The sequence below is a fragment of the Sinohyriopsis cumingii genome, chromosome 13, assembly GCF_028554795.1.
Source record: "Sinohyriopsis cumingii isolate HCF-2022 chromosome 13, ASM2855479v2, whole genome shotgun sequence".
NCBI lineage: Eukaryota > Metazoa > Mollusca > Bivalvia > Unionida > Unionidae > Sinohyriopsis > Sinohyriopsis cumingii.
Genome location: NC_142973.1, coordinates 10,844,011 through 10,869,983, shown reverse-complemented (window position 1 = coordinate 10,869,983; position 25,973 = coordinate 10,844,011). Strand labels below are relative to the sequence as shown.

General features: G+C 35.5%; 1 protein-coding gene and 1 pseudogene across 2 annotated transcripts in view; one reads left to right on the top strand and one right to left on the bottom strand.

The window, feature by feature from the left end:
* Positions 1–25,973, bottom strand: part of LOC149784935 (adapter molecule Crk-like) — a 53,383-nt gene that overhangs the window by 18,397 nt on the left and 9,013 nt on the right. For both annotated transcript variants that reach the window (XR_016425336.1, XM_089978567.1), the window contains exons 3-5: positions 20,324–20,477; positions 16,644–16,694; positions 9,466–9,594 (exon numbers count right to left, since the gene is read on the bottom strand). Coding sequence is in view for 1 of the 2 variants with exons in the window: in XM_089978567.1 (XP_089834693.1) it covers positions 9,466–9,594; positions 16,644–16,694; positions 20,324–20,477 (334 nt within the window). In the remaining variant the exon portion in view is untranslated. The remainder of the gene's footprint in view (positions 1–9,465; positions 9,595–16,643; positions 16,695–20,323; positions 20,478–25,973) is intronic.
* Positions 20,694–23,271, top strand: LOC149784936 (uncharacterized; annotated as a pseudogene).

Below are 25,973 nucleotides of genomic sequence, written 5' to 3'. Positions count from 1 at the left end.
AAATGTTCCACAAGTACAACAAGTGGTGCGGTGATGCCTAGTAGATTTATTGTTCAAGACAACCGATATGTGTACACAAAGAGCTGTCCATTGATCACCTTAATTTTGGAATCTGGGAGTTGAAGGCCAAACCTCATTTGAGGTGTTAGAAGCAATCACAGGATAAAAGGTGGTCAAGATGTCTTCTAAGCTATTGATGAAAATCAGCCAACCTTTGCCAGAAGGCAGGTGGAGAGATTTAACAAATTATTTCGGCAAACACACTAGAGAAAGGAAAGGTCCTAACTCTGCAGTTTCAAAGGTGTGCATCTTTTTTATTTCATGTACATAAATTAAGTTCAATCCATAATTTAAAAGATATGTGTTAGCAGTATACTACAAGATAACTAATTTTAAAGTTTTGGACAAATTGTTCAGAAAAACATAAATACATTATGTATGTTTCATTGTTTACTTAAGTCTAAATCAACCTTTATTTTTATTTTTAATTTACCATGGTGAAACCTGCCAAAATATTTTTGGGCGTCAGCCATGTAGATAAGAAAGGATTAAAGGATGAGATTCAGGAATACATCTTGAATCCAAGTCAGGAACTTAATCCTTAGAGTAAACATAACTTGGAGGACTAATGGAGAGCAGTTAGCAACCTTATAAACCTGGCAATAAGTTCTTTGCAGGTTGAGCATAGAAATCCTGATATTACAGCCTTCTAATGGAAATACATAGAGGACATTATCCATTCTTTATAAAATAAAAAGTGACTCAGGGTAAAACTGGACCAGATAATGATTGAGAGCCTGTAAAGTGTGAAGCTTAATAATTACAGTGAATGTCACAGTGATCACCAGACTGATTCTTGTGAAGGAGCTAAAAATGCTATTAGATATTATTAAAAATACAGTGAAATAGAAGATAAATAACTTTTATTGTTTTATGTGATTTAGATTTTTGAGGTAGATTTAACAATTTATTCATATTACTAAAATGTCTGCAATGTAGCAGTTTATAGTGATGTCTAACACTGGGGCATCATGACTTAGACATGTAGCATCATGTCCAATCCAGTCACGTTATCCTGACACCAGGCTGAACAGTCCTAACACTAATTAATTGTCAATATATTGACTTGCAATAATTATTATTGTAACATCATAATCGAAATCCACTCTATATTCAAAACTTGCTGTTTTATTATACTATGAAGAGACTTATTTTGTTTTCAATTCCCTTGAAGAAAGTAAAATTGATGCAGATAAAAAATTTTTTTTAACTGGTTTAGAAGCCAATCTACAAATCAAAACTTCTAAATCCACTGGTTTGAGATCCTGGTTCTGTAACATGTATGAATTACTATACCAAGAATAGTGTAAGAGAAACAGTTAACATATGTAAAATCTTAAAAATATACCATCTGTTAATGTGGAACTGCCCATCAATTCTACAGAACCCTGTATAACTGGGCAGTGATTCAAATTATTCAAGACCATCTTTATCACCAAATGTTTCAAGGCATATTTTTCGACCAATTTGTTTACTCTTTTCCAAATGTCAAAGATGATCTGAGTTTGTAAAACATGTAAATCCCCATTATATACAAAGTGTAAAAAGTTTTAAATATAGGTATTTGATGTAGTTAAATGTTTACTCAAAGGATGGATGCCAGCCAAAGCCTATTATGCAAGGTCAGTTTGGCAGACATGCCCACAATGTTATCAACTGTCAGCCAATTAGAGGTTTGTGTGATAAGTTTGCCAGGTAGCTGTCATTCATTTACAAGTTATCAGCATGGAGTGGACAGGTGTGTTTGCTTATTATCTTCTCATTCTGTTTCAGATTTTTTTGTTATACTGGAGCTTGACAGTCTTTTCGGGACTTTTGCATAAGCTATAATGGTAAAATGTTGATATAGTGCTGAATTCCCATGTCATGATGATAGAACTTTGATTCATCTAGATTACTTCACTTTACAAGGAGGAATTGCCTGATTCTATCACTTTTGCATGTTGTGTTACTCTGTCTACTTCACAAACTCTGATGTTCTGCTTGTGAATCACTGACCATACAGCTAGCTGCTTTGTTTTGCTTCTTTTATATCATGGATAAACTGCATTATCTTTCCCCTTCTCATGGGTACCACAGTGGGAAAACTGCTTAAGAAACTCTGGGAGATTAATTTTGTTATGCCAGCTTCTCTAAAGAAAACTCAACAAATTTATCATTATGAAGAAAACCTGATGTGAACTTGAGATGGCAGTCAGACACACGCCTTCAGGCCCCTGGATTTGGACCCAGTAAGGTACACAAGAGATCTCCAGTCAAGTGGTTGAGATCAACCAGTGGAACTGTTGCTAGATTGCAGTAGCAGGGAAGGTTTCCAGCAGCTGGGGTGAACATGTTTATCCACAGACATGCCCTCTTTTGTACATAGGGTTAGGCTTGCTATTTCTGCCTATCAGACATTAATGATTACGATTACTCAGCAAGCTACCTCTGCGGATAGTCCTTTGGATATATCTCCACATTCATCAAGAGCCAGTTAGTGAGTAGCAATGGGCAAAAGGAATGCCTTGTTTTGTGCTCATGGTTGGTGGGACCATTAGCATGCAGTTAATAATCAGCAACAACACTACCACCATGTACATGAAAGAGACAAGGCTTTCTTGGAAGAATTATCCTTACTCCATGCAGCAATTAACAGAATGCAAACCCAGTTAAATACGATCAACAATACAGGATATTTCAGTACTGAAGGGCAATTGCACACACTTGCAACAGCTCATGATCTGTGTTGGCCATGGAAACGATATCGAACAGAAGTAGTTCAAAGCATTTCCCCATTTACCATGATAATGGTGCGCCTATCTCTACCTTGCTGGACATGGGAGGAGGTCATTCCAGGTAAATACGTAAATGTATCTTCAGTACCAATGATGCATGAATTCGAAGATTGTACATCCACTTGGTCAGATCAATGAGGCATGAATTTAGTGTGAAAGTTACATAGTTAATATTCAGATATTAACTAAGTAGATGAACACAGACTTTCCAGGATGTTGATTATTGGCAAGTTCATACTGTCATTATGTTTGAGGCCTTTCCTTCCAGAGCACAAGGAGGAGTTTTGCTCATAACAGAGAGTTCTGTAAAGTGCTCTGCAGACAGAAAATAATGACCCAAGTCAGCATATAGACAATGAATCATCAAGGACAGAGAAGGATATTACACTTAGGAAAAGAAATATGCAGTAACCATAGCTGCCAACCTTACAGGCTCACAATTAGTGAAAATAGGGATAAAAAGTCGTGAATTTGGACATGAATTCATGAAAAATACCATGACAATAACTCCATCCACTCTGACCACTCCGACCGTCAATACTACACTATATCAAGTTCGCAAAATAAATATAAAACACTACAATATGCAGAAATATTTATTTATCAAGACATTATACTGTGGCAGACTTGAACTTCCTCAACTGCTTGATCGTAAATATGTTTTCTAAACAGTTCCGACTTATTGCCTGCAGGTTGATCTTGGGGACTAAAATTGCTGACAAATTTTCTGTAGCTAAGGAGGCCCTAAAGTCTGTCTTATTTTTCCTCACTAAAGAAAATACTCTTACGCTGTCACTGTTGCTTTGAGTAATGCACAGGAACTGCAGCATTTTCGGTTCTTCCACGGAAAAAAGCGATTTTCAAGTCTGGGAACATTTGTCAGAACAAATGTTTAGCATGGTCTCGAGCTGATAAAGGTATCAAGAAAACTCACAAATAATGCTTCAGCGTTGGTAGCCTGCAGGTCTTCCATAAATGGTTTAAAATATTCCAGAGATGAAATCTGCAAATTCTTAATTTTCCCAACTTCTACGTGTTTTTTTGCAACCGACATTCTTCCTCACATCGTCTCTGCGATGACACACTGAGCGCAAAAAGCATGAATGAATATCAATGTTTAATGGCAGAATGCAGGGCCAATTTTTGATATATTCCAAATTAAACTTCACTTTTTGAGTAATACATTTCTTTTTCCTTGGTGGTGAAGACATTTTCAAAATCTAACATGCGAGGCTGCTGAATGGTAACTCAAATCAGTGTTTTGACGCATGCGTGGAGCAAATTTCTGGTTAAGCACCAGTTTCTCTCAAAAGCATTTGTAAAACTACTCTTATACATATAGATTAAAAGAGGCTAAAATGCCTGCTACCGGGCCAACTGTACTAATCGGCTGCAGATCTACTAATATCGTGACCAGCAGTACCGGACCGTTTCGGCAACTGCGAATATCACGACTAGCGCTTAACATGAAATCGGTTCTTTTATTAAAGATTTAAAATAATTGAGATTGGAAAATTCGTGAATTTTTGGCTTACGGCGTGAATCCGTGAATTGCTAAAAAAAGGTCGTGAAATTCACACCAAATTCGTGAGGGTTGGCAGCTATGAGTAACTTAAATGAAACAAAAGTTTATTTCAGAGCAAAGTCTTAATATGTGTGTGCTTGACTTGCAAAAAACACACTCATAGTTCGATTGTAACCTAGTTACAACTGGTACAAAACCAATATGACTCAATAAGGAAATGCTATGAAAGATATTCCAAGCAATCACACCCATTCATATTGCCAGACTTCAAGTGGAATTACAGTATCATCATGACAAAGAATTTGTGAATTATCTTATTGATAGTCTCTGCAATGGCTTTCATATGGGCCTTTCTTGTTCATCTACTCCTTCAAGTGAATTTTTTTTATCATCACATGGTTAATATATTACTTGAGTACCAGCTCTCTAATAATTACCTATAGATCAATTTGAAAGCCTGTCATTTCATAGATACTGGATTAGTCCACTAGAACAAGAATATATTTGGCCAAGCACAAGATTTTCAAATTAACTGCTGTGGATGTCAGCTTGGCACCACTTTCATTTAGGAGAAAGTGGACATCATTAGAAGTCTTTTGAACACAATGATCATCCATTCTCAGTATTATGACTCTTATGGTCTTAAAATAAGTAATAGAAAAGAGTGAGAGGCAACAAGCTTTGTAAGATTTAACAAATAATTTATTTCCCTAAAATACAAAGTGAAAATGTTACAAAAGAACTTTTTTCACTGCGAATTAAATCCCTAAAAATCCTAGAACTTACTAACACATCTTAATGAATAAAGTTCTGATAATCTTTAAAAGTACAGTAGTCCTCCTCTTGAATGGCCCCCCGACCAGCGGCCCCACACTCCTTACGACCAGAATTCGTTGGCACCAATGAGTTTGTGTTCAAAAGTACCCATAACGCGACCAGTGGCCAGCATATTAGTGCAATAATATAAAATTTACCCCTCACAAGCGGCTGCATTTTATTATAATATGTATCCAGAACCAGTATTTTATTCATAATGCGTGTTAAGTAATCCGATTTCTGTTTCCCAATGTCAGGTTTTCGTCACTGAAAGAAGTGTTGACTAAAGTACATGTACCACTAAGGTTAATATTATATCACTTATGCCTCATGAGAAGCCAAATTCATTCCACAAAACCGAGAAAGACTCAAATTTTAATCCATACAAAAGGGTATGTACATGTAATCCAATTAGCCTTACTGCTGGGTTAACATAAGATGTCCGGTTTAGTCACTCTGATAATTGTTAACATTACAATTATTGAACAGTAGTAACAGCTGAGAAGTGGCAGCATCGATGTACAATACACAAGTCAGCAGGAAAATGCTTTGATAGCCTTTATGGCTTCCCTTAGTAAGGTGTTGAGCTTGTTCACTTTGATAATTAGTGGTTATTACTACTGACAATAATTGTCAAGATTACAAATCCTAACATCCGCGAGGTAAAATCAGCGTGATGTTAATGGTACATAACGAAGCTGTTTTGGCTTCTTTCACTTAGTGTAAAACAGTGCTGTCCAACCTTTTTGACACCATGGGCCGCCGAGGGCTGCAGCAGAAAACTGAAAAGCAACAACTATGTAGCTGCTTGAGCTCTAGCGGGCCATTTTAAATCAGCCTGTGGGCCGTGGGTTGGACAGCACTGGTGTAAAGAATTGTATAAAAACAATAGGGTACCAGACTACGACTAATGAATCATGTGACAAGAACACTTTCTTTACAGTAGAGAATGTGAAAGTAATTCAACTGACTGAAAAGGGGAGTTTCTCCCTCTGAGGTTCCTTGCAGAAAACTGTGATGTCAGAAAGACTCAGATAAACAATATCGTGAAAGATAAGGAAACAATTCTGCAGAAGTGGGAAGATGGAATGGATGGAGAAAGGCAAATTGTTTGAGCCAGGAGATGTTTGTATCCTGATTTGAATGACAAGGTTTTTGAATGGTTTTGCACTGCGCGTGCTAAGAAAATTCCACACACCAGTCGAATGATCCAAGAAAAAGCAACAATTCTGTCAGTTGAAATGGGATATGATGACTTTACCGCAAATAACAGATGGTGGCACAGATGTCAAGTCCGACACAATATTAAATTTTCTGTCCTTAGTGGAGAATCAGCTGATGGTAACAATGAAGGTGTCGAAGATTGGAACAAAAGACTAAACAATATATGTAGGGGATATGACAGCAAGGATATTTATTATTATGACAAGAGTGGTTTGTTTTTTAGACTGTTACTAACAAAGTGACCGACAATGTGATCTGAAAACTAATTATAAAGACAGTTTTAAAACTATATCAATGGTTATTCATAACTCTCTTTTGAAAATGATGAAACAGTTTGTTTTACATTTATTTCACAACATGCATGTGATTTTTAAATGAAAATATTAAATGTTTTAGAATTAAATGTACTTGTGACTTTCTTCATATGTATTTACTATTCGCATTTGTCATCCTCATCTAGAAAGGCCACCCTCATTTTAAGGCCACTTCCCTGCTGCAGTAGGGGTGGCCTTGTAAGAGAGGGACTATTGTATTCCAAATAATGTCCAATGCCAAATTTGTTGATGTGCATGTAGTGGCCAGAAGTCTGTAATGTACTAAAACCTGAAATGTATTGATGTGCCAACAATCTTTCATTGAGGGTTGTTCCAATAAAACATACATGGGACCCAGGGAAGGCACTTTTAATGTAGGGTACTCACCCATAGATCTAATTTATAATTTTCTTATCATTTTAATATGAACTCTGTGAAATAAAAGCACCCTGGCATATTTTTTTTAAAACTGCCTTCCCTGGGTACCATGTACATTTAAATGGAACAGCCCTGAATCATAGTGATATAATCCAAAGTTTCTTTGTTTGAATTTGCTATAATTTCCACTTAATGTCTCCTTTTAAGAATACTATATAGCATTTTATATTTCTGGTGAATAATAAATAATTTCACCAAAATCAAAATATGAATACAACAATATAAATGATTTCTACCCAGATGTTTTATGGGAATAATTTTTTTTCTCTCCAGTAAACAAGGTTATAAAAAGAACTAAGACACAAAAGAATAACATAAATGTCCTTGACACAGACCAAGATATATATCTTTGCTTCTATTGGTAATGATCCTAATATTAAACCCAGTCATAGAGAAAATATTAGATATGTACAGAAAAACCTGTCTTGAAAGACCACTGTAATGTGAGACCACCTGTCTTGAAAGACCATATTCTCAATGCACAAATTTAATGATTATATAGTGTTATGACCTGTTATGAGAGACCACCTGTCTTGAGAGACCATAATTTTATGGCAGAAGGGCTGGTCTTTCAAGACAGATTCTAGTGTTTTAGTTGTAAATAGAATTTTTAAAAATCAATGATTCTGGTCAGGTGGATAATGAACTTAAATTTGGACAAGGTCTGCTATAAAATAAAATTTTACATAACCCAAAGCTTATAATTAAAAAAACCAACAAACTAACAAAGAATGCAAATTAAATATACATAACATGGTGGAGTAGTGACAACATTTGAAAGACATCACGCAGCCATATTGGATGTAAGAGAGGCACTATTTTCATTTAGATCCAACTAGGTATCGTAAGAAATTTAATGGTGCAAACCACATGTTCATATAGAAATAAATTTGGATTGGAGAAGAGTATTTTCAAGATATGACTTTTTACTGAGGAGGAGTAGCAGAGTTGCATGATTTTCAAGATCTGTGGCGGCAATACTGGATCTCATATAGGCACCTTTTTCATTTAAAACCAACTGGACAACATAAGAAATCTTCTAGTGAAAAGTCCATGGCAACATGACTTTCTGTTAAGGAGAGTTGTAATAACAAGATTTTTAAGATGGTAGAAATGGCGACTATATGGGATGTCAAATCATCACCATTTATATTAAGGACCACATAGAGATTTAATAGTGAAAATCTCACGTTGATTTAACCATCCAATGATGAGCAGTAGAGATAACAAGACTTTCAAAACATTTGCAGTGGTGGTCATATTGGACATCAGAATAGCACCATTTTCATTTAGGACCAATTAGGCACCAAGAGTCTTTTAGTCAAAACCCCATAAGGATATGAATATTCATCTAGGTGGAGAAGTGGTAACAAAATTTTCAAGCTTTATACCATGGGAGATATATTTGGACAACAAATGACACCATTTTCATTTAGGATGAACTGGATATCACAAGTCTTTTAGTGAAAACCTTGTGGTAATATGACCATCCATCCAACAGCAGCAGTGACAACAAGATTTTCCAGATGGCAACAGTGGTGGCCCTACTGGACACCAGATCAGTACCATTTTCATTCAGAACCAATTAGACATCAAAAGAAGCAAATATCCTATTTTGATATGATCATCCATTCAGGAGGAGCAGCTATAACAAGAATTTCAAGAGGGCCACTGTGGCAGTCATAATGGATGTCTGAGCCATTTAGGACCAATGCATGTGTCAAGTTTCAAGTTGTTCAGGAGTAGTGATAACAATCTTGTGCTAATGAATAGATGGAGGAACAGATGACAGATGATGGACAACAGACCATCCCACTAGTGAGCGAGCATGTACTTGTGAGAGTATATCTGCGCATGTTTGTAAGAGTGCATACATTAAGAAAGCTGTTTTTATTTTTAACATTGAATAAGAAACTCGGCTGAACAATGTATGTTGCTTCCAAACCACATCCTGTCATTCAAATAAATATAGTTATTCTACATAGAATTAACTTTTACACTTATTTATATTTTAATTAAATGTCCTTTTTGTCACTGTAGTAATTATCCTTGTAAAAAAAAAGGTTTTTATTAAAACATTTCCCAAAAATGTAAAGAACCTCAGACTTTATGTATAACACTAGTTGTATTATCATTGTTATTATTATAATTGTTCAATTTCCATTAATATATCACTGACAGAATTTAAAAAAAAAAATTCACACTTTGATCCTTTCATAGACCCTGTAATAACTAGCATTTAAAAAACAGTACATCCTTTAATATGGTACTATACATAAATCAAGGATGAATTACCGCCAGTATTATTTACCTTTTGAACATAGGGTACAGGAACTTGCCCCTCACGTCCTGCTTTGTTTCTACATGTCCACCATTTTTCTTCATCTTTTATAACCACTTCTAAGATCTCCCCTTTTTTAAAGGGTAAATCTTCTGGATCCTGTAATAAAGACGGGGAAAACAAGATCACAGTTAATAGGACATGGTAAGCCCACCGTGTGTTTATCCTATATGTGTTACTATAGCATGGCTGACTTGGGAGATTACTGATCAAGGGGTATCAATGAACTCAATTTTTGGCCAAGGTATGTGGTCTTAATGTAGAGAAATCATGGTTTTCTTATTAGGCTTACAATGTCCATGACATCTGACCTCTTGACAATAGATTCTATAGGTTTCATTATTACCCTAAGTGTAAGTCATCCACAAAGTTCAGCCAAGGAAAATACATGTTTTAAAACTTTTCTGACCTCGATACCCCAACATTCATAAGCTTATTCCTCATCTCAAGTGCAAACCAATTAGGAAGTTTTGAAACTGGAGCTGGAACAGAAACCATTCTTCTTTATTTAATCCCACTGACCCTGACCTTTGGTTCTTAGACCAAGATGAATAGATCCATCATTACGCCATACTTCCAAATAGGGTAATAAGCTTTCTCCCAGTTGAAAAACATGGCACTGGTATTTTATGAAAACATTTTAATAATGCTTAAGTCTGAGAAGATGCTTGTCTGGCATCTGGATCCACAATGAATGTGATAGTACTTTGCTGGATTCAAGATACCACAGACAGCTTGTTTAATCAGGGCCTGAAAATTCTGCTGGTATGAGGTCTGGGGCCAATTCTTTTTTATCTGTTGATTGGTCATATGTGAGCAGCATTAGCTTGTCAGACCTTGCGAGTGCAGTGACAAAACAAGTTCATATTTTCCCATACAAATGCAGTACCCTTTTTATTATATGCTCATTTTCTTATTCTACCTAAGGCTTAATTATATAAGCAAAAATACACCACAAGAAACAAAGTAACTAATTGATTCTGTATTCCAAACTAAATACACAAGCACAGATTAATCATTACACAGCAACAACATTAATAATGTGCACATAACTCTGCCCAGATAAATCTGAACTTGGTCGTGTGCAAGACATCACTTTCAAAAGAAAATGGCTTATTGGTCTACTTAAAATTGAAATTTAGAGCCATATTGTGAATGAGCGCGCATTGCATCAACTTTCCCATTTGGTGTGGATTTTGGCATGTTTGTCGATTCTACTAAATTTCATGATTATGGACTAGATTTATGTGTGAATTGTAAATGAAGTAACATCTGATTTGTGCATCGAGGGAGCAGTGTCTTGACTTATCTGCAAATGTATTTCTGTTCTGTCACTGAATGTTTGGAATCATAATGTGGGGAAAAGTATGAACTCTTTCAAATGTAATTATCAAAAAGACGCTATGGAATATAATGTTCATTTCATTTTGAGTGCAGTAAGGAGGATGTTATTGCACTTGGAATGTAATCGAAATTACAGTACAATTTCACAATGTGTAATCAAGTTTTAGAACACATGAAATGGCTCATGTAATTCGGATTTGCAGAACTAAGAAAGTACATTTTGAGGAAATTCATGATGTAAAACTGTAAGTTTATTTTTTTTGCCATTCTTATTACCAGCTAAAAAATACTTGTCACTTGCGTGTTATTTGTAGGGACCCAGCTTTTTTAGGGTCTGTCTGGCATCTGTCACTAGCCTAAATCTGAAACATTGTATCCCAAAAGTTAATGCGGAATATTGCAAAGCAGCTGGTATTTGGCAGTCCACAAAATACATGCTTTAGTTCATTCAGAAACAAATTTTATCAACCAAAACGTAAAAGGTTGACTACATAAGTGTACATGATTTATTTACAAAGTAGGTCCCAATACATTATTGGGCACATGTGTCGTTCATGCGAGTGCAATATGAAGGCGTGCAATATCATAAATATGGCATGATTCTGAAAATGTAAAGTTAACAGAGACAAAAATGAGCATACAATAAATGTACTTGTGCCATAGTTCTGTGTTTGATTCTTGACCAAATACATTTTACTAACCTAAAGCATAAAATAAGAACAAGTTATTTTATTTTAGTACATTATCAATTCATGAAAATGTAAATGTCATTACATGTAATAGATTAACTTATGGGCTGTGTGAACAATCACATCTGGTAAATGTATGGTATGATGCCTTGCAGAATAAATGTTACAAAAAAAATATGAATGATGTAGGATATATAAGATGGTCCTAAATCCAGATTTCTACAGCACTAGGTGAAACAAGGTATGAATAATATGACTGACAAGACATGTGATACAAGTTAATTCTTTACACCAAACTCCTTGAAATATAGATTTGATGGCTGAATTATTTAATCTTTCTCATGGAAAAACATCATGTGACACAGTCTGTGAAATCTCATAATCTTTGATTTTTACGCTGATCTGCATGTTGGAAATAAAATTGATGCAATTGATCACGTCCCATCATAGTTCCATAGTGACCGTAGACTGGATTTGGACTTAAAACTAACCTATGTCTAACACAAAGCTTAAGCAGACTGTACTTTCCAAACTGTATAAGGTGCGAAAATCCACATAAAATTTTTATGAAACTTAAACCGGAAAAAATAGCCATTAAAATGAAATGTAAATTCATTCAACCTGCACTGTTTACAGATAAATCACTTGAGATTCAAAATAATTACATTAGGACTGAAATGGAATCTGAAATGTTAATTTACTTCAGGCAGTATTAATAAATGACTTATCACACATGTCAATCAATTTTACTGCTCATCCATGATTCTGGTGTACTGTTCAACAACTTAACTGAGAGCCAGCTGATAGTAACATATTATTCTGGCTCTCTGCTGACTCAACTCTGACAGCACATTTCTGCTTATTTGTAGTTTTACATTTGGGTACTTTGAGGTGATCCCTTTTTCGGCTGAGGTGAAAATGCGAGCTTTATCCTTCATGCAGTCAAAAGCTGAATACATTATTTTGCAGTTCTAACCAAATCATATACTCAAATATTGTTGTAAAAGCAATGATGATGGTCTTTTCTGTAAAATAAAAAATCAGTACTTTCATGGAGATTAACTAAGTACAATATCTTGATATATTTGGTCAAAATTACTGTCCATATATTAGTAAAGAAAGTCATTCAACACATCAGATGAGGCTGTCCTTCTAATGGAGAGAGGAAATAATAGCTCTTAACATCATGAACACCATCTATATAACACATACATATCCATCTTAGCCTAATATTTATTAAATTTCAGTAGTAAATGAACTTTGCTCTTAATATATATCAAAATAAATTTTTATTAAATTGATATACTAATGTGCTGGTGAAACATTACAACAGACCTGCTGACCCCAATGAGAGTCCTCAAGAGATTTTGAAAAAATTTTCAGGGAGATTTCAATTATTGCAGGGAGGATTTCATCAAGGGAGAACATGTTGAACACATTTTAAAAAAGTGAATGGTTTTCAAATAAACATATACTAATTCAATTCTAAAGTGGTTTATTTTTTGATAATAAATAACAATATATAAATAACAGACTGAACAAAATTTAACAGCGAAGAACATCAATTAACACTACCCCTGGAGAGACATGGTTGTTGCTCCTTTGCCTTTTGTAAGCATAACTTTGTCAAACTGTCTCTCTGAGCAAACAACAAGACTTTCTAGTGTCTCAGTTTTCATATTGCTCCTGACGTCAGTCCTATTCTTCCTCACAAAACTAAATATTCTTTCACAGGATTCATTGCTGTGAGTGATGGCGAGGATATGGCTCATCACTTTGGCATGAAGTCCATTTTGTTTGACCCATGCTATCTCTGATCTCACCAATCTTCACCCATGTCTGGTCCATGGCAGCTGCTGAATTAGGCTCCAACATTCCAGGGTGTTTCTCTTTGTGCAGATGTTAAGTGCCTGTGAAATAAAGTACATGAACTTTAAAATACTGACTCAGAAACAAAAGATAACAAAATATAAATTGCATTCATTCACAAAAATGAATTGCATTTGAGGTTTCTTACTTTTTATTAAACCTTCAAGCACAATTAAGTATTTGTTTCTCTTCCCTATCTTACTATATATCTTAGGCAGGTAGATGTAGTTCTTAAGAAAGGGCTGACACACCTAAATTGTTAAAGTACATTTTCAAATCTGAATTGTTAAAGTAAATTTTTGGGTTTACAGCTAAATAACACTGGTCAACAGTGAAATCACTACTGACTTGAAAAGGCCCTAATCTGTAGTATTTTGGTGTGCCGAACACGAATATAACCGTGAAAAATTTGTATTGGCTCTCGTTTTGAAGATATTCATATACCTCATTTTCTATGTTTCACTGTGTAAATTCCTCCAGTAGGACTGCAGCAACATCCGGAATAATGATGTAACATTGCATAATACCATCATGCTCACATCATCCACAGTTGATTGCATCATTTTCTGATGCAATGCAATACTAATGCCATGCGGCTGCTGAAGTAAGTTGACGTCAGCAGTGTACTATACATGTGTAGGCCTATTATACTAATGCCAGGCGGCTGCTGAAGCTGACGTAAGCAGTGTACTATATAAAGCCCAATCAGATAGGTTCAGCATTTAAAATATTTTAGACGTTGTGCGAGACAGTTCAAGCTACTGTTACATAAAACTTATTATTTTATCCATTTACGTACAATAAAGAACAGTAATGCCTCGAAAGTGTGTTAATACCGCGGACAATTTTTGCTATATTTGTGGGGAAGTGACATTTGCCAACCAGAAGAAAAGTATCAATTCTCAAGTGAAGAAGGCATATCATCTTTACTTCGGATGCAAGGTTGGTGACCAAGACAAGCCTTGGGCTCCGCATATATGCTGTGCTACATGTACAACACAGCTTTCACAGTGGTTGAATTGCAAAAGGTCATCAATGCCGTTTGCAGTCCCAATGGTGTGGAGAGAGCCAAGCAACCACCTAAATGACTGTTACTTCTGCTTGGTTCCTCCTCTTTCCGGCGGAATAACGAAGCGAAAGAAGTTGAGAATAGTCTACCCAAACATTCCGTCTGCATTGAGACCAGTTCCACATGGTGAGGGACTTCCTATTCCAGAACCTCCAGCAGAATATTCTCTTGATTCATCTGACGAAGACAAAGGTGAGTCGACCTGTTCTTCTCCTGGTCCATCAGCATGCAGTGATCCAGATTTTCACTGTGGTGCATCATCAACCCCACACAGAATAACACAGGAAGAACTAAATGACCTGATTCGTGATTTGGACTTATCAAAGAACAAGGCAGAATTGCTAGGATCAAGACTCCAACAATGGAATCTTCTAGAAGAAGATGTCACAATTACTGCATATCGAAAGCGCCACCAGCAATTGGAGCCTTTCTTCAGAAAGGAAAGTAATCTGATATTCTGTTCCGATATTGAGGGCCTCATGAATGCTTTAAAAATCACTCATGACCCACAAGAATGGAGACTATTTGTGGACTCTTCGAAACTGAGTCTCAAGGCTGTGCTTTTGCACAATGGAAACATTCTTCCATCTATTCCAGTAGCGTATGCTGTCCACATGAAAGAGACATACGATAACTTAAGGCAGCTACTGAATTCCATTGAGTATAACAAGTACAGCTGGCACCTCTGTGGTGATTTGAAGGTAGTTGCCCTTTTAATGGAACTGCAGCAAGGATATACAAAATACATGTGTTTCTTATGCGAGTGGGATAGCCGAGCAAGGGAAATGCACTACATGAGGAAGGAATGGACTCACAGGCAGAATGTAGCCATTGGAGAGAAGAATATCCAACACCCAGCTCTGGTTGAGGCTCAGAAAATCTTGCTACCACCCCTTCACATCAAACTAGGTTTGATGAAGAACTTCGTGAAAGCCATTGACCAGACTTTGCCAGCATTCCGATACCTGCATGAAAAATTCCCTCGACTCAGCGAAGCAAAGATTAAAGAGGGAGTTTTTGTGGGTCCTCAGATTCGAGAGCTTTTCAAAGATGACCGGTTCAACAACTTGCTGGAAGGTGACGCGAAACAAGCATGGAATGCTTTTCGCCTAGTTTCTACAAACTTCCTCGGAAATGTTAGGGCAGAAAACTATAAGGAACTAGTAGAAGACATGTTGATGAAGTATAAGAAACTTGGCTGCAATATGTCTCTAAAGATTCACTTCCTTCATTCCCATTTGGATTTCTTTCCTAGCAACTGTGGTATTGTTAGTGATGAACACGGCGAATGTTTTCATCAAGATATCGCAACAATGGAACAAAGATACCAGGGAAAATGGTCCACTACAATGCTGGCTGACTACTGCTGGACACTCCTCAGAGATGCTCCCGAACAGCTGTACAAGAGACAGGCGAAGAAATCTAAGATGTAGTCAATGACTTGATTTTTTATAGGTAGGCTATTACAGTTGACCTTTTACTATTGGAATGCATTTCGTTATGTAAACATTAATTTCTTGCAGATTACAAAAAAACTAGAGCCAATTTTGCAATTTGACTGTCATATTCGTGTTCAGCACATAAAAATTGATAAGAATTGACTAATTTTATTTCAGTAACATGACTTTTGTAAAAATTTGTTGTCCAGTGTAATAATAGTAATAACAGCAATAATGAAGTCTAATACTTTTATTATCTGCAGATGTATTGATTCAATTGTCATTTATTCAACTGTACCTGATTTATCAGATCTATCAGTGTATCCTAATTTTGTAAAGATAATCATAATTTTGATGCTTGTACTCAAATTACAATTTGCTGCATACAATTAAGACCATTAAAATAAATAGTAAGATAAAAAGACTTACTTTTGTGACTGGAGATGTTGAGGACACTCATCGCGACCACCATTGGCAATAATGAAACATGAATTGCACATCTTGCAAAACGCTGTATGTTTATCACTTTCACAAGCCAGGCATGGAAATTCCAAGCTATAAGCTTCTTTTTTTTAAAAAGAAACAAACTGAAGAAAAAATAACAATGCAGGAATGCGGGAGGTGTGGTTGAATTCAGGATGTCTCCTGTAAAACCAGGCGGGTTGGCATGTCTGTTACAAGTTGTACATGGGGAGACTCAAGGTGTACAAGACTTTTAGCAACTATTATAATGCTTACCCTTCCTGGAAAATCATATTTGGCTATAACCTTTTCAGTAGTTTTTGGTGCCTGAAAAAAAAAAGTCGCTGTTCAAACAAAGGTCCTTATACTGACCATATGAATTATTTATGTTAAATCAAAATATAGAGATTTCTTCAGGGCTATTATCAAACAGTGTCAATGCAACATTATCAAAGTGGACATATTTCTGGAGAATGTCCACCAAGCCTGATGAACATCAACTCGATCAAGGATCCTATTGCAGCCATAATGGGTTTTATGGCACCTCTTGCTGATATTACTGCAACTGCCCCAACAGTTGACACATTAAACAAACAAGTTAGAGAAACCCCATTGCTATAAAATCTGACTATGGCAGGTGTCAATTTTCTACCTTTACCTGTACAAACTATAGTGGTACCACTGTCTATGGTATTTATTAGTGTCCTAGCTATGGATATAGACAAACATGCTGATACTGTATTTACATAAATCAATGGATATATATATATATATATATATATATATATATATATATATATATATATATATATATATATATATATACATCCTGATTCAGGTTAAGTTTTGAGATTTTGTACAGATGGGTTACTAACAATTTCTGTTTGTAATGTCACATTTGAAATTTAAAAGACAAGAGTTAATTCTGATACAGAAAGGGAGTGAATGAACAAGTGCTGCAGGTCTCATTGTTAATAACAGAGAGGCAAATTATTTCAGAGCATGACCATTATCCATTTTGCTCTTATTGCGAGATCCATCTCTTAATTACCAACCGATATTTACTTAGGTCTTCTGAAAGATGCAAGAAATGGAAAATGATAAACAGACAAATGAAAATATTTGATACTAGCTGTATTGATTAGTTCATCAGTCTTCTTTCAATCACCAAATTTTCTATTACCAGAATCAAAAAATTTAATAGCCTGGTTTTTACAGCATGATTCAACAAAATGCTCATTAAAATAAAATATCCTTGAGGACATTGTTGATTGTCAACATAACAACAAAGAAAATCCACGGCCGAGTCATATCAAAGACTTACAAAAATGGTACTAACAGCTGCCTTGCTTGGCACTCAGCATTAAGAGGTAAGTGTTAGGACTGGTCAGCCTGGTGTCAGGATAATGTGACTGGGTGGGACATCATGCTACATGTCTGCGGCATGATGCCCCAGTGCTGGACATAACTATAAACTGTCACACTGCAGACATTGTAGCAATATGACTGAAAAACTGTTAAAGCTACGTTAAAAATCCAAATCACATACACACAAAGAAATCATTCTGAAGAGCTTTGGTTTTAGGTTATCAGTTTGCAAATGAAATTAACATGTAAATGACAAAGAAAACAAACTATTATTTCTTTTGTTGTGCTGGTTTATTAGTTTGCACACGAGCATCTATACTCAAAAAGTATACATGAGTATATACGGTATCTAAAAGTTGATTTGCACTATGTATCAGACATTATCTGCATTAGAACTAGCAAATGTTCATAATTAACTGATCATATTTTGTCGGGTACACTGTATCAGAAGGTAAGCAAACTGCTCCTGAAAGAGACAACAATGTGGATTAATTAGTGCCTCCTCTCTCTCTGAACCAATCAGTGCAAGCTTCCAGGTGTTATAAACAGTAAACCATGCCTTTTTATCATGACTACATCCACCCTGTGGTTGTCATCACATGCAACATCATAAGAAAGTGCAGTGTACAGAGCTATTCTCCACAAGAAGCCAAGGCAACTCTGACAGGAATGCAGAGAGAGACAGCACATGCTCTTTTCTTAATCCTCTCTCTTTCTCCACCCCCATGGTAAAGCATGGTAACACGAAAAATCATGTTAAGCTGTACAATATCTCTTCAAGCCTGCCCAGCATTATAAGTGGGTCTGCAAGTTATCCTGGCATGAGTTACCAACTCAAGTTACAATTACTAGACTCATTTCCAGCCATTTTATCATAGCATCAAATCTATTGTTATAAAGATCATGCCTTAAAAACAGAATCATCTGTCTCATCATTTTCAAATCAGCATGCAAAATGCTGGTAATATAATTTGTTAAATCTAATATCAATTTTCCAGAAAATTTTGTACATAGTATCCTCTCACATACTGTCGTTAAAAGTAGAACTCAGGAAAGAAATTTTTCTTTAGAAAGAACATTGTACAAAAGAATTATGCATGTTTTGTAAGTAGGAAACTACTATGTCAAAAGCTGCATATTCTGTTATATGAATAAAATTCAGAATTGAACATGTTTGTTCCAATCAAGTTTCTTTTGCATCACAAATATATTGTCATAATGAGAGTTGATTTTAATATAAATAAAATCCTACATTACCAAAAATTTGGACTGAAATGCAAGCAGGCAGTGTCAAATGAAACAGTGTCCACTTAGTTTAAACTTTATAGACAAAAATGTCTTCATTATTTAGTAAAACTTGAGATCTTTTTTTCCCTCCTAATAAAACTACTTTTACAGTTAAAATGCTTTTCCCCCATCCATTTTTCTCATCTCCACTTCGCAGAAACCTTATAATTGTACAAGATAATGTAGAATCTTAATTTGTAGGGAAAACTGAGATAATGTGGAATGTTAATTTGTACAGAAAGCTGAAAGATAATTCAGAATATGAATTTGTAGAGAAAACTGAAAGATAATTCAGAATACGCAAGATAATGTATTAATAGAGAAAACTGTGCAAGATGATGTAGAATCTTAATTTTGTAGAAAATTAATGTAGAATATTAACTGGTAGAGAAAACTGCAAGATAATGTAGAAACTTAATTTGTAGAAAATTAATATAGAATGTTAATTGGTAGAGAAAACTATGCAAGATAATGTAAAAATTTGTATGGAAATGCAAGGTATAATTGAATCTTAATTTGTACAGAAATGCAAGGTAATATTGAATCTTAATTTAGAAAGTTAACTGGTAGAGAAACCTATGCAAGATAATGTAAAATCTTAATTTGCAGAGAAAACTGTGCAAGATAACATAGTTTTAATTTGTAGAAAAATATGTGAGTGTGTGATTTGGATTTTTAACATAGCTTTATCAATTTTTCAGTCATATTGCAATGATGTCTGCAGTGTGGCAGTTTATAGTGATGTCTAGCACTGGGGCATCAAGCTGCAGACATATGGCTTTATGTCTCAACCAGTCACATTATTCTGACACAAGGCAGACCAGTCCTAACAATAATCTCTTAATACTGAGGCGAGGCAGCTGTTAGTACCATTTTTATCAATTTTTATAAGTCTTTGGTATGACTTGGCCTGGGATCGAAACCATGAACTGAGGTGGATGCTCTAACCACTAGGCCACAGGAGCAGTCTGTAGAAAAATAATGTACATTGTTAATTTGGACAGAAAACTTGGCAAGATAATGTAGAAATATTAATTTGTAGAGAAATAATGAAGAATGTTAATTACTAAAGAAAACTGCAAGGTAACATAGGATCTTAATTTGTAGAGAAATAATGTATGATATTAATTTATAGAGAAAACTGCAAGATAATGTATAATGTTAATTTGTAGAGAAAACTGTTTAAGATAACATAGAATGTTGATTTGTAAGAAATAATGTAGAATCATAATTTATTGAGAAAATTGTGCAAGATAATGCAGAATTTTCATTTGAAGATAAAATGGGGCTAGTATACTTACCACTTTCACTAAAGCTGTTGTATCTAGGTAATGGGACTTGTAAAACTCTAATAAGTTTGGCATATCTGGAAACTGCTGATCACCAATCCTGTACTGAAAGTCTCCAACAGTTTGTACCTTATTGATAATATAATGACTCACTTTACTATCTTCTCTGAAAAGAAACACAAAATAGTATTTTAAAACAGGTGGATGATGGCACCAGGTTTCTCACCCACATCCCATGCACTCTTATATCCCCCAACCAGAATTAAACTTGAACTAATGAACTAATGCTAATGCTGATCCACAATCACTTTTGGAAACGTTCTACATACATCTCATCACGTTTTGTGAGGGTGACATACAAATTGTTATGTATACATAAAAGATGGAAACAGGACCTCAGTTAATGATGTTCCAGTGTGATTTCTCCAAAATGTCTAGAATTTTACAAGTGGATGGCCAAGGGACTACCCAGACATTAAACCAGTTTACCCAACCATTCTGAAATGTAACATGTCTCTGCCACCATAGCCACTTAATATTGTGCATGATATATGACTTACAATACCTAATACCGATGCTGCAGACTTGCATGTCATTTCCTGCCTTGTCACCATTAACATGTCAACCGAGCCAAGTCTGAGGTGTTAGTGATTTAATTAGTCACACCTAACACAGGCATTTGATTTTACAACTGGAAAGGAGGAAATTAATGATAACACTCTCCCCTACTTCTAATTAACACAACATAAGCCACTCTAGCATTTCACAATCTGACCCCTCAATGGCTATATTATAATTTTTCTAAACTACCTGTGCATTTAATTACTCATATCTTGCATCACCATAAAGAAGACATTTCACACCTTTCCCCTATGTACCAATTGAGTACCTTACTGATTTTGAATGGTCACTTTTATGCAGAGTCTATCCACTGCTTCATGTCTTGTCCAGTTCCTTTGTGTAAATAACTTTAAAATGACTAAAGTTAAAACTTAAAATTGTTTATCAGATCTGATTGTATTTTATGACAACAGCATTAGTTATATGCATTATAACTGCATGTGATAGCAAAGACTAACACCAACTACCAAAAACATGTCCACCATTCTATAACTATGTCAAGTGCAGATAGTAAAACAGCTGCTACAATGTTTTTAATAACCAGACATTAAATGAAAGTGTCTCATTACTCAGTTTAAAACCATCAATTAGTAAGCAATTCATTTTGGTGTTGATGTAGAAATCAACTGCTGACAAACTTTTAAATGAGTGGAGGGATTATATGTTAAAAAGTTGTGAGAATGACACTGACAAACAGTCTGTTAAAATCTGTTATTGTATGGCCCATGTTTTGTTGGGTTTTCATAGATATGTATATAATGACATTAAAGTACTGGAGTAATCTTTGGTAGACCAGTATGGCCCATCAGGAGACAGCTTGCCAATCTTTAAATTCTGGTCCAAGGCGGGTACCATCATTGAGTGGGTTGTCCGTACATCAGACCCTTTTGGGCCAGCTGGTGACCACCTGTGTGATCGATGGGAAGCCTACTGTACTGAAAAAGGTTGTTACATTGTTATAAGGTTTAACACCATTTTTTCAGCACAAGACAGGCTATACATGGTGGCCAGTATTAATGGTGGAGGAAGAACCCGGGAAACCCGGGAAAGAACCACCGACCCACGAGAAGCTACTGGCAAGCTTTCTCACATATCCACATTGGCTGAGCCCGAGACTCAAACCCATGCAGACAGGGGTGAGATGGCAGTGATCCGTGACGGAGAGTGCTTTAGACCACTTGGCCACTTGGGGCCCCTTGAAAAAGGTATATTGCTTACTGATTGGAGTTGGAGAAAATGTTTCATTTTAAACTATAATCCACAGTCAGCTGTGACCATATTATGCTTAATGGTACCACAAAACTTGGAGTTGCAGTGCATTTTAATTTTTTTTTCTAATTCAGTCATTTGAATGGTGACTATTATATATTTTGAAATTTTTGGGTAAATGCAGCATCGAAAATTGACATGCTGGGAATAATTGGTATAACTGCTTTCAAATCTTCTATTTTTCGCCTACAGTTCATTTTCTATTTAAAGATACAAATATTTTATTCCAGGAATCAAGTCGACAGTTTGGAACTATCGCTACAATAGGTTCAATGGTTTATTCCAAACAGCGGCGAGATTCTAGTACATCGCCTGGATTTCCAGACCGTCATCAGAACTGTACATGCACCAAACAAAAAAATTATATCTGTAGATGCAGATTTAAACTCTGACCATAGTATGACTATGTTGCTAGACCTAGGGCTTATGTATGTTAAAGTGACTGGTCCATACTGGGAACTCATTACATCAGGAAAAGTGCCATACTTAGAATTGTATATAAACATTCAAAACTTGCAGAAGTATTTAAAAGATTGTGCAGAGAAACCCAAACTAATTGAAAGTGAAGAACATTGGTTGGGAGAGGTGTATGATATCGCAATTGAGTAATGCCTCTATGAAGTGACAAAATCTATTAAGATTGATAGAAAATTACTTAATCAAGTTATTACTTCTATGTGTAAGTCATTGGTAGGAACTATTGAAAAACAACTCTCCGATTTCTTGCCTGGTGGGCAGTACAGTGAAGCAGCCGACCCAAAGACAATGATGTGGACACAGTTTGTGCAGACCAATCTTGGTTGTAACACCACTTTGGTGACCTTGATAGCAGTCAGATGCATAGACCAAATGCCTCCTTGCACCACCACTCCTCCATTCAACTACTCAAGAGAAACCGCCTCAGAATGAAAGAGTAGTATGACAGTATGACTCCCACAGAAAAAGAGTCATTGTGGAAGAGTGCACACCGTGGTGGAAAAAACTTGGGTCTTAAACATAAAGAACACCAGAAACATTTGTGCAATGAAATCTTGGACCAAATGAGTGAACTGCCACCAAAAGGAAAATGAAATCAAAATGACACTGATGAACTCTATGAAAGTGAAATTGATATACTCTATGAAAGTGAAACAGATGAACTCAAAACAGTATGTCAACAGTTGCCTGGTCTAGACTAGCGTAAGGAAAATGATTATGTTATCATAACATACCAGGATGATTGGTACCCTGGATGTGTTCATGAAATTAAAAGCAACAATAATAATAATTTGATAGTTAAATTCATGGTACCATGTAGGAAAGCGGGAGTTTTTATATGGCCCAGCAGAGACGATGTTCAGGAAGTTAAGCCCGAATCTGTCGTAGCGATTGGAATGCTTCCAGAATGTCTAAATTCTTGACATCAGTGGGCATTCTCAGAATTTGATGAACTGTTCACAATGCATGCCAATGTTTTCTTCTGAATTAAATGACTTGTTACAAAATATGTTGTCCAGTATCTGAATTGTCTGATAGAAGAAAAATAAAGATTTTAACCCCTTATTTTCTTCCCTACACTGAAATCTAGTGGACACAGTTTAGTTTACTGTAGATATTTGAATTCTACTTGAAAAATGCTAGAAGACTGCTAAGTTTCATGGAGATATCTTTTTTAGATCAAAAGTTATGATGGAAATACTTATTTTATTAAACACGTCGGGTCCATGACTTAATTAAACATGCATTACAAATTAGGTCTTTCCTCGTTTTTATTTTGTAGTGCAACTAAAACGTCCAGATAATTTGGTATCATTGTAGAGCTACATCTGTCGACCTTTCTATAATAACCACCCACTTTAGTGTATCATACATGACCTTGATGCTACAGAGCTTGGCAGTATGCTATTACCCCCTGCCATGTAAATGCAGTGCCAGGGGTTAATGAGTTAAGAAATACTCATTCTTGCTTTAACACCTTTAGCAGAATCATTCTTATTATTGTGTTCAGTATCTGATCTGGGTCGAGTTATTTATTCATATTATTATTCAATGAAAATACAAGGTGCTCTTCAATAATATTCTTGGATAGTAACATTAACTTGGAATTAGTGTGAATTCATACAAGGACATCTTGGATTACATTATTGCGATTTATCAAACGACTGTTGGCACACAGGCATATCACAGGAAAATCAACAGTGTTGGATCTTATTTCGAATACCATTGGAATTTAATTAGATCTTTATTCATTTGGACAAATGATATAACTTTTTGGTCTATATAGGATTTAATTCACAATATCATACATTTTTTAAAAAAGTATTTGTACTCTAGGGGAAAAAATTTTCTGTTGAATTTTACAAAACTTGTTGGCTTTCACTCTCTCCTAGTACTTAGTTTAAAACCTATGAGTTTGATTTGTGTGCAATCTTTTCAAGCTAGTTAGATATTCATTAAGGTGTAATGAAATATTCTGTATTGCCTTGGCAGATGCAAAAACATGTAGAAGACAAGTACAGAGGTGTGGCTCCAAGCTACATCTACAACATGATTGTGAACTAAAAACACTGTATATTATAATTAAGGCTTAATGACATCCAGTTCTAAAAGAAATGGACATCCATTATATCTTGCTAGATCTCAAAACTTGATGTAATGGGGCCCCGAGTGGCCAAGTGGCCTAAAGCGCTCTCCGTTATGGATCAATGCCATCTCACCTCTGTGTGGTTTCGAGTCTTAGATTAAGCTCAAGTGGTTATGACAGAAAGCTTGTCAGTAGCTTCTCGTGGGTTGGTGGTTCTTACCAGGGTTTTCCCGGGTACTTTTTCCACCATTAATACTGGCCGCCATGTATAGCCTATCATGTGCTGAAAAATGGTGTTAAACCCTACAACAACTTAATGTAATCTTTTTGCTCTGGTGTTTTAAAAAAATATATATTCTTGTGGCAACAGCAATTAATTTTCCCACAGTGATCAGTACTTAAATTGACACAAAATATCAAACAAATGCAACTGTTCCCTTTACTGTTATTTGCTCATGCACAGCCAATTGTTGAAATAGTTTCTTATATTCCTGTGCTAATTATTTGGACTTTGAAAAAAGCTGACTGTCCCCATCACCTTCAACATGTTTCTGTCTGGTGGATGAAAAATTTTGACAATGCTTTATAAGCATGATCAAGCAGGTATTTTTCGTGACCAACATAGGTAGATAAAAGACAGCACTACCCTCTTTACAGTTTGTCTGGTTTCTGGATAAACTCTACTATATCTAATTTTAAAATCTGTATTAGAACCATGACAAGCAAATATCCGAATCTGGCTTTGATGATCAAATTTTTTGCAATTTTTGTTATTGTTCTGTAAGTCTATGTTTGTTTCACTGATTACCCTGACCTGTATCTCTTGACCCCAAAATCAAGTCATCAAACTTGCTCCAAGTGCAAACCATTAGCAAAATTAAGTCCAGGTATGTGTTGAAGAAATAAAGTTATTGTGCTGGAATCAATTTCTTTTCCGACACAGTGACTTTTGACCTTTTAACCACGAAATCAATACGAAGGAGAAGTCAAGTTATTATCTGGAAGTGAAATAGGGAACAAATGGATTGACAGATATTATAACACGATACGTTCTGCCTTACGGCAGGTACATACACAAAAATAATGAAACAAAATTTACCAATTTAATAGGATCTATAATAATAACGACATTGAAATATGCAGTGCTAAACATCAGGCCTTTGTAATGAAAGACCAGAATAATTACTAAATGCACAAGACAATACTTAC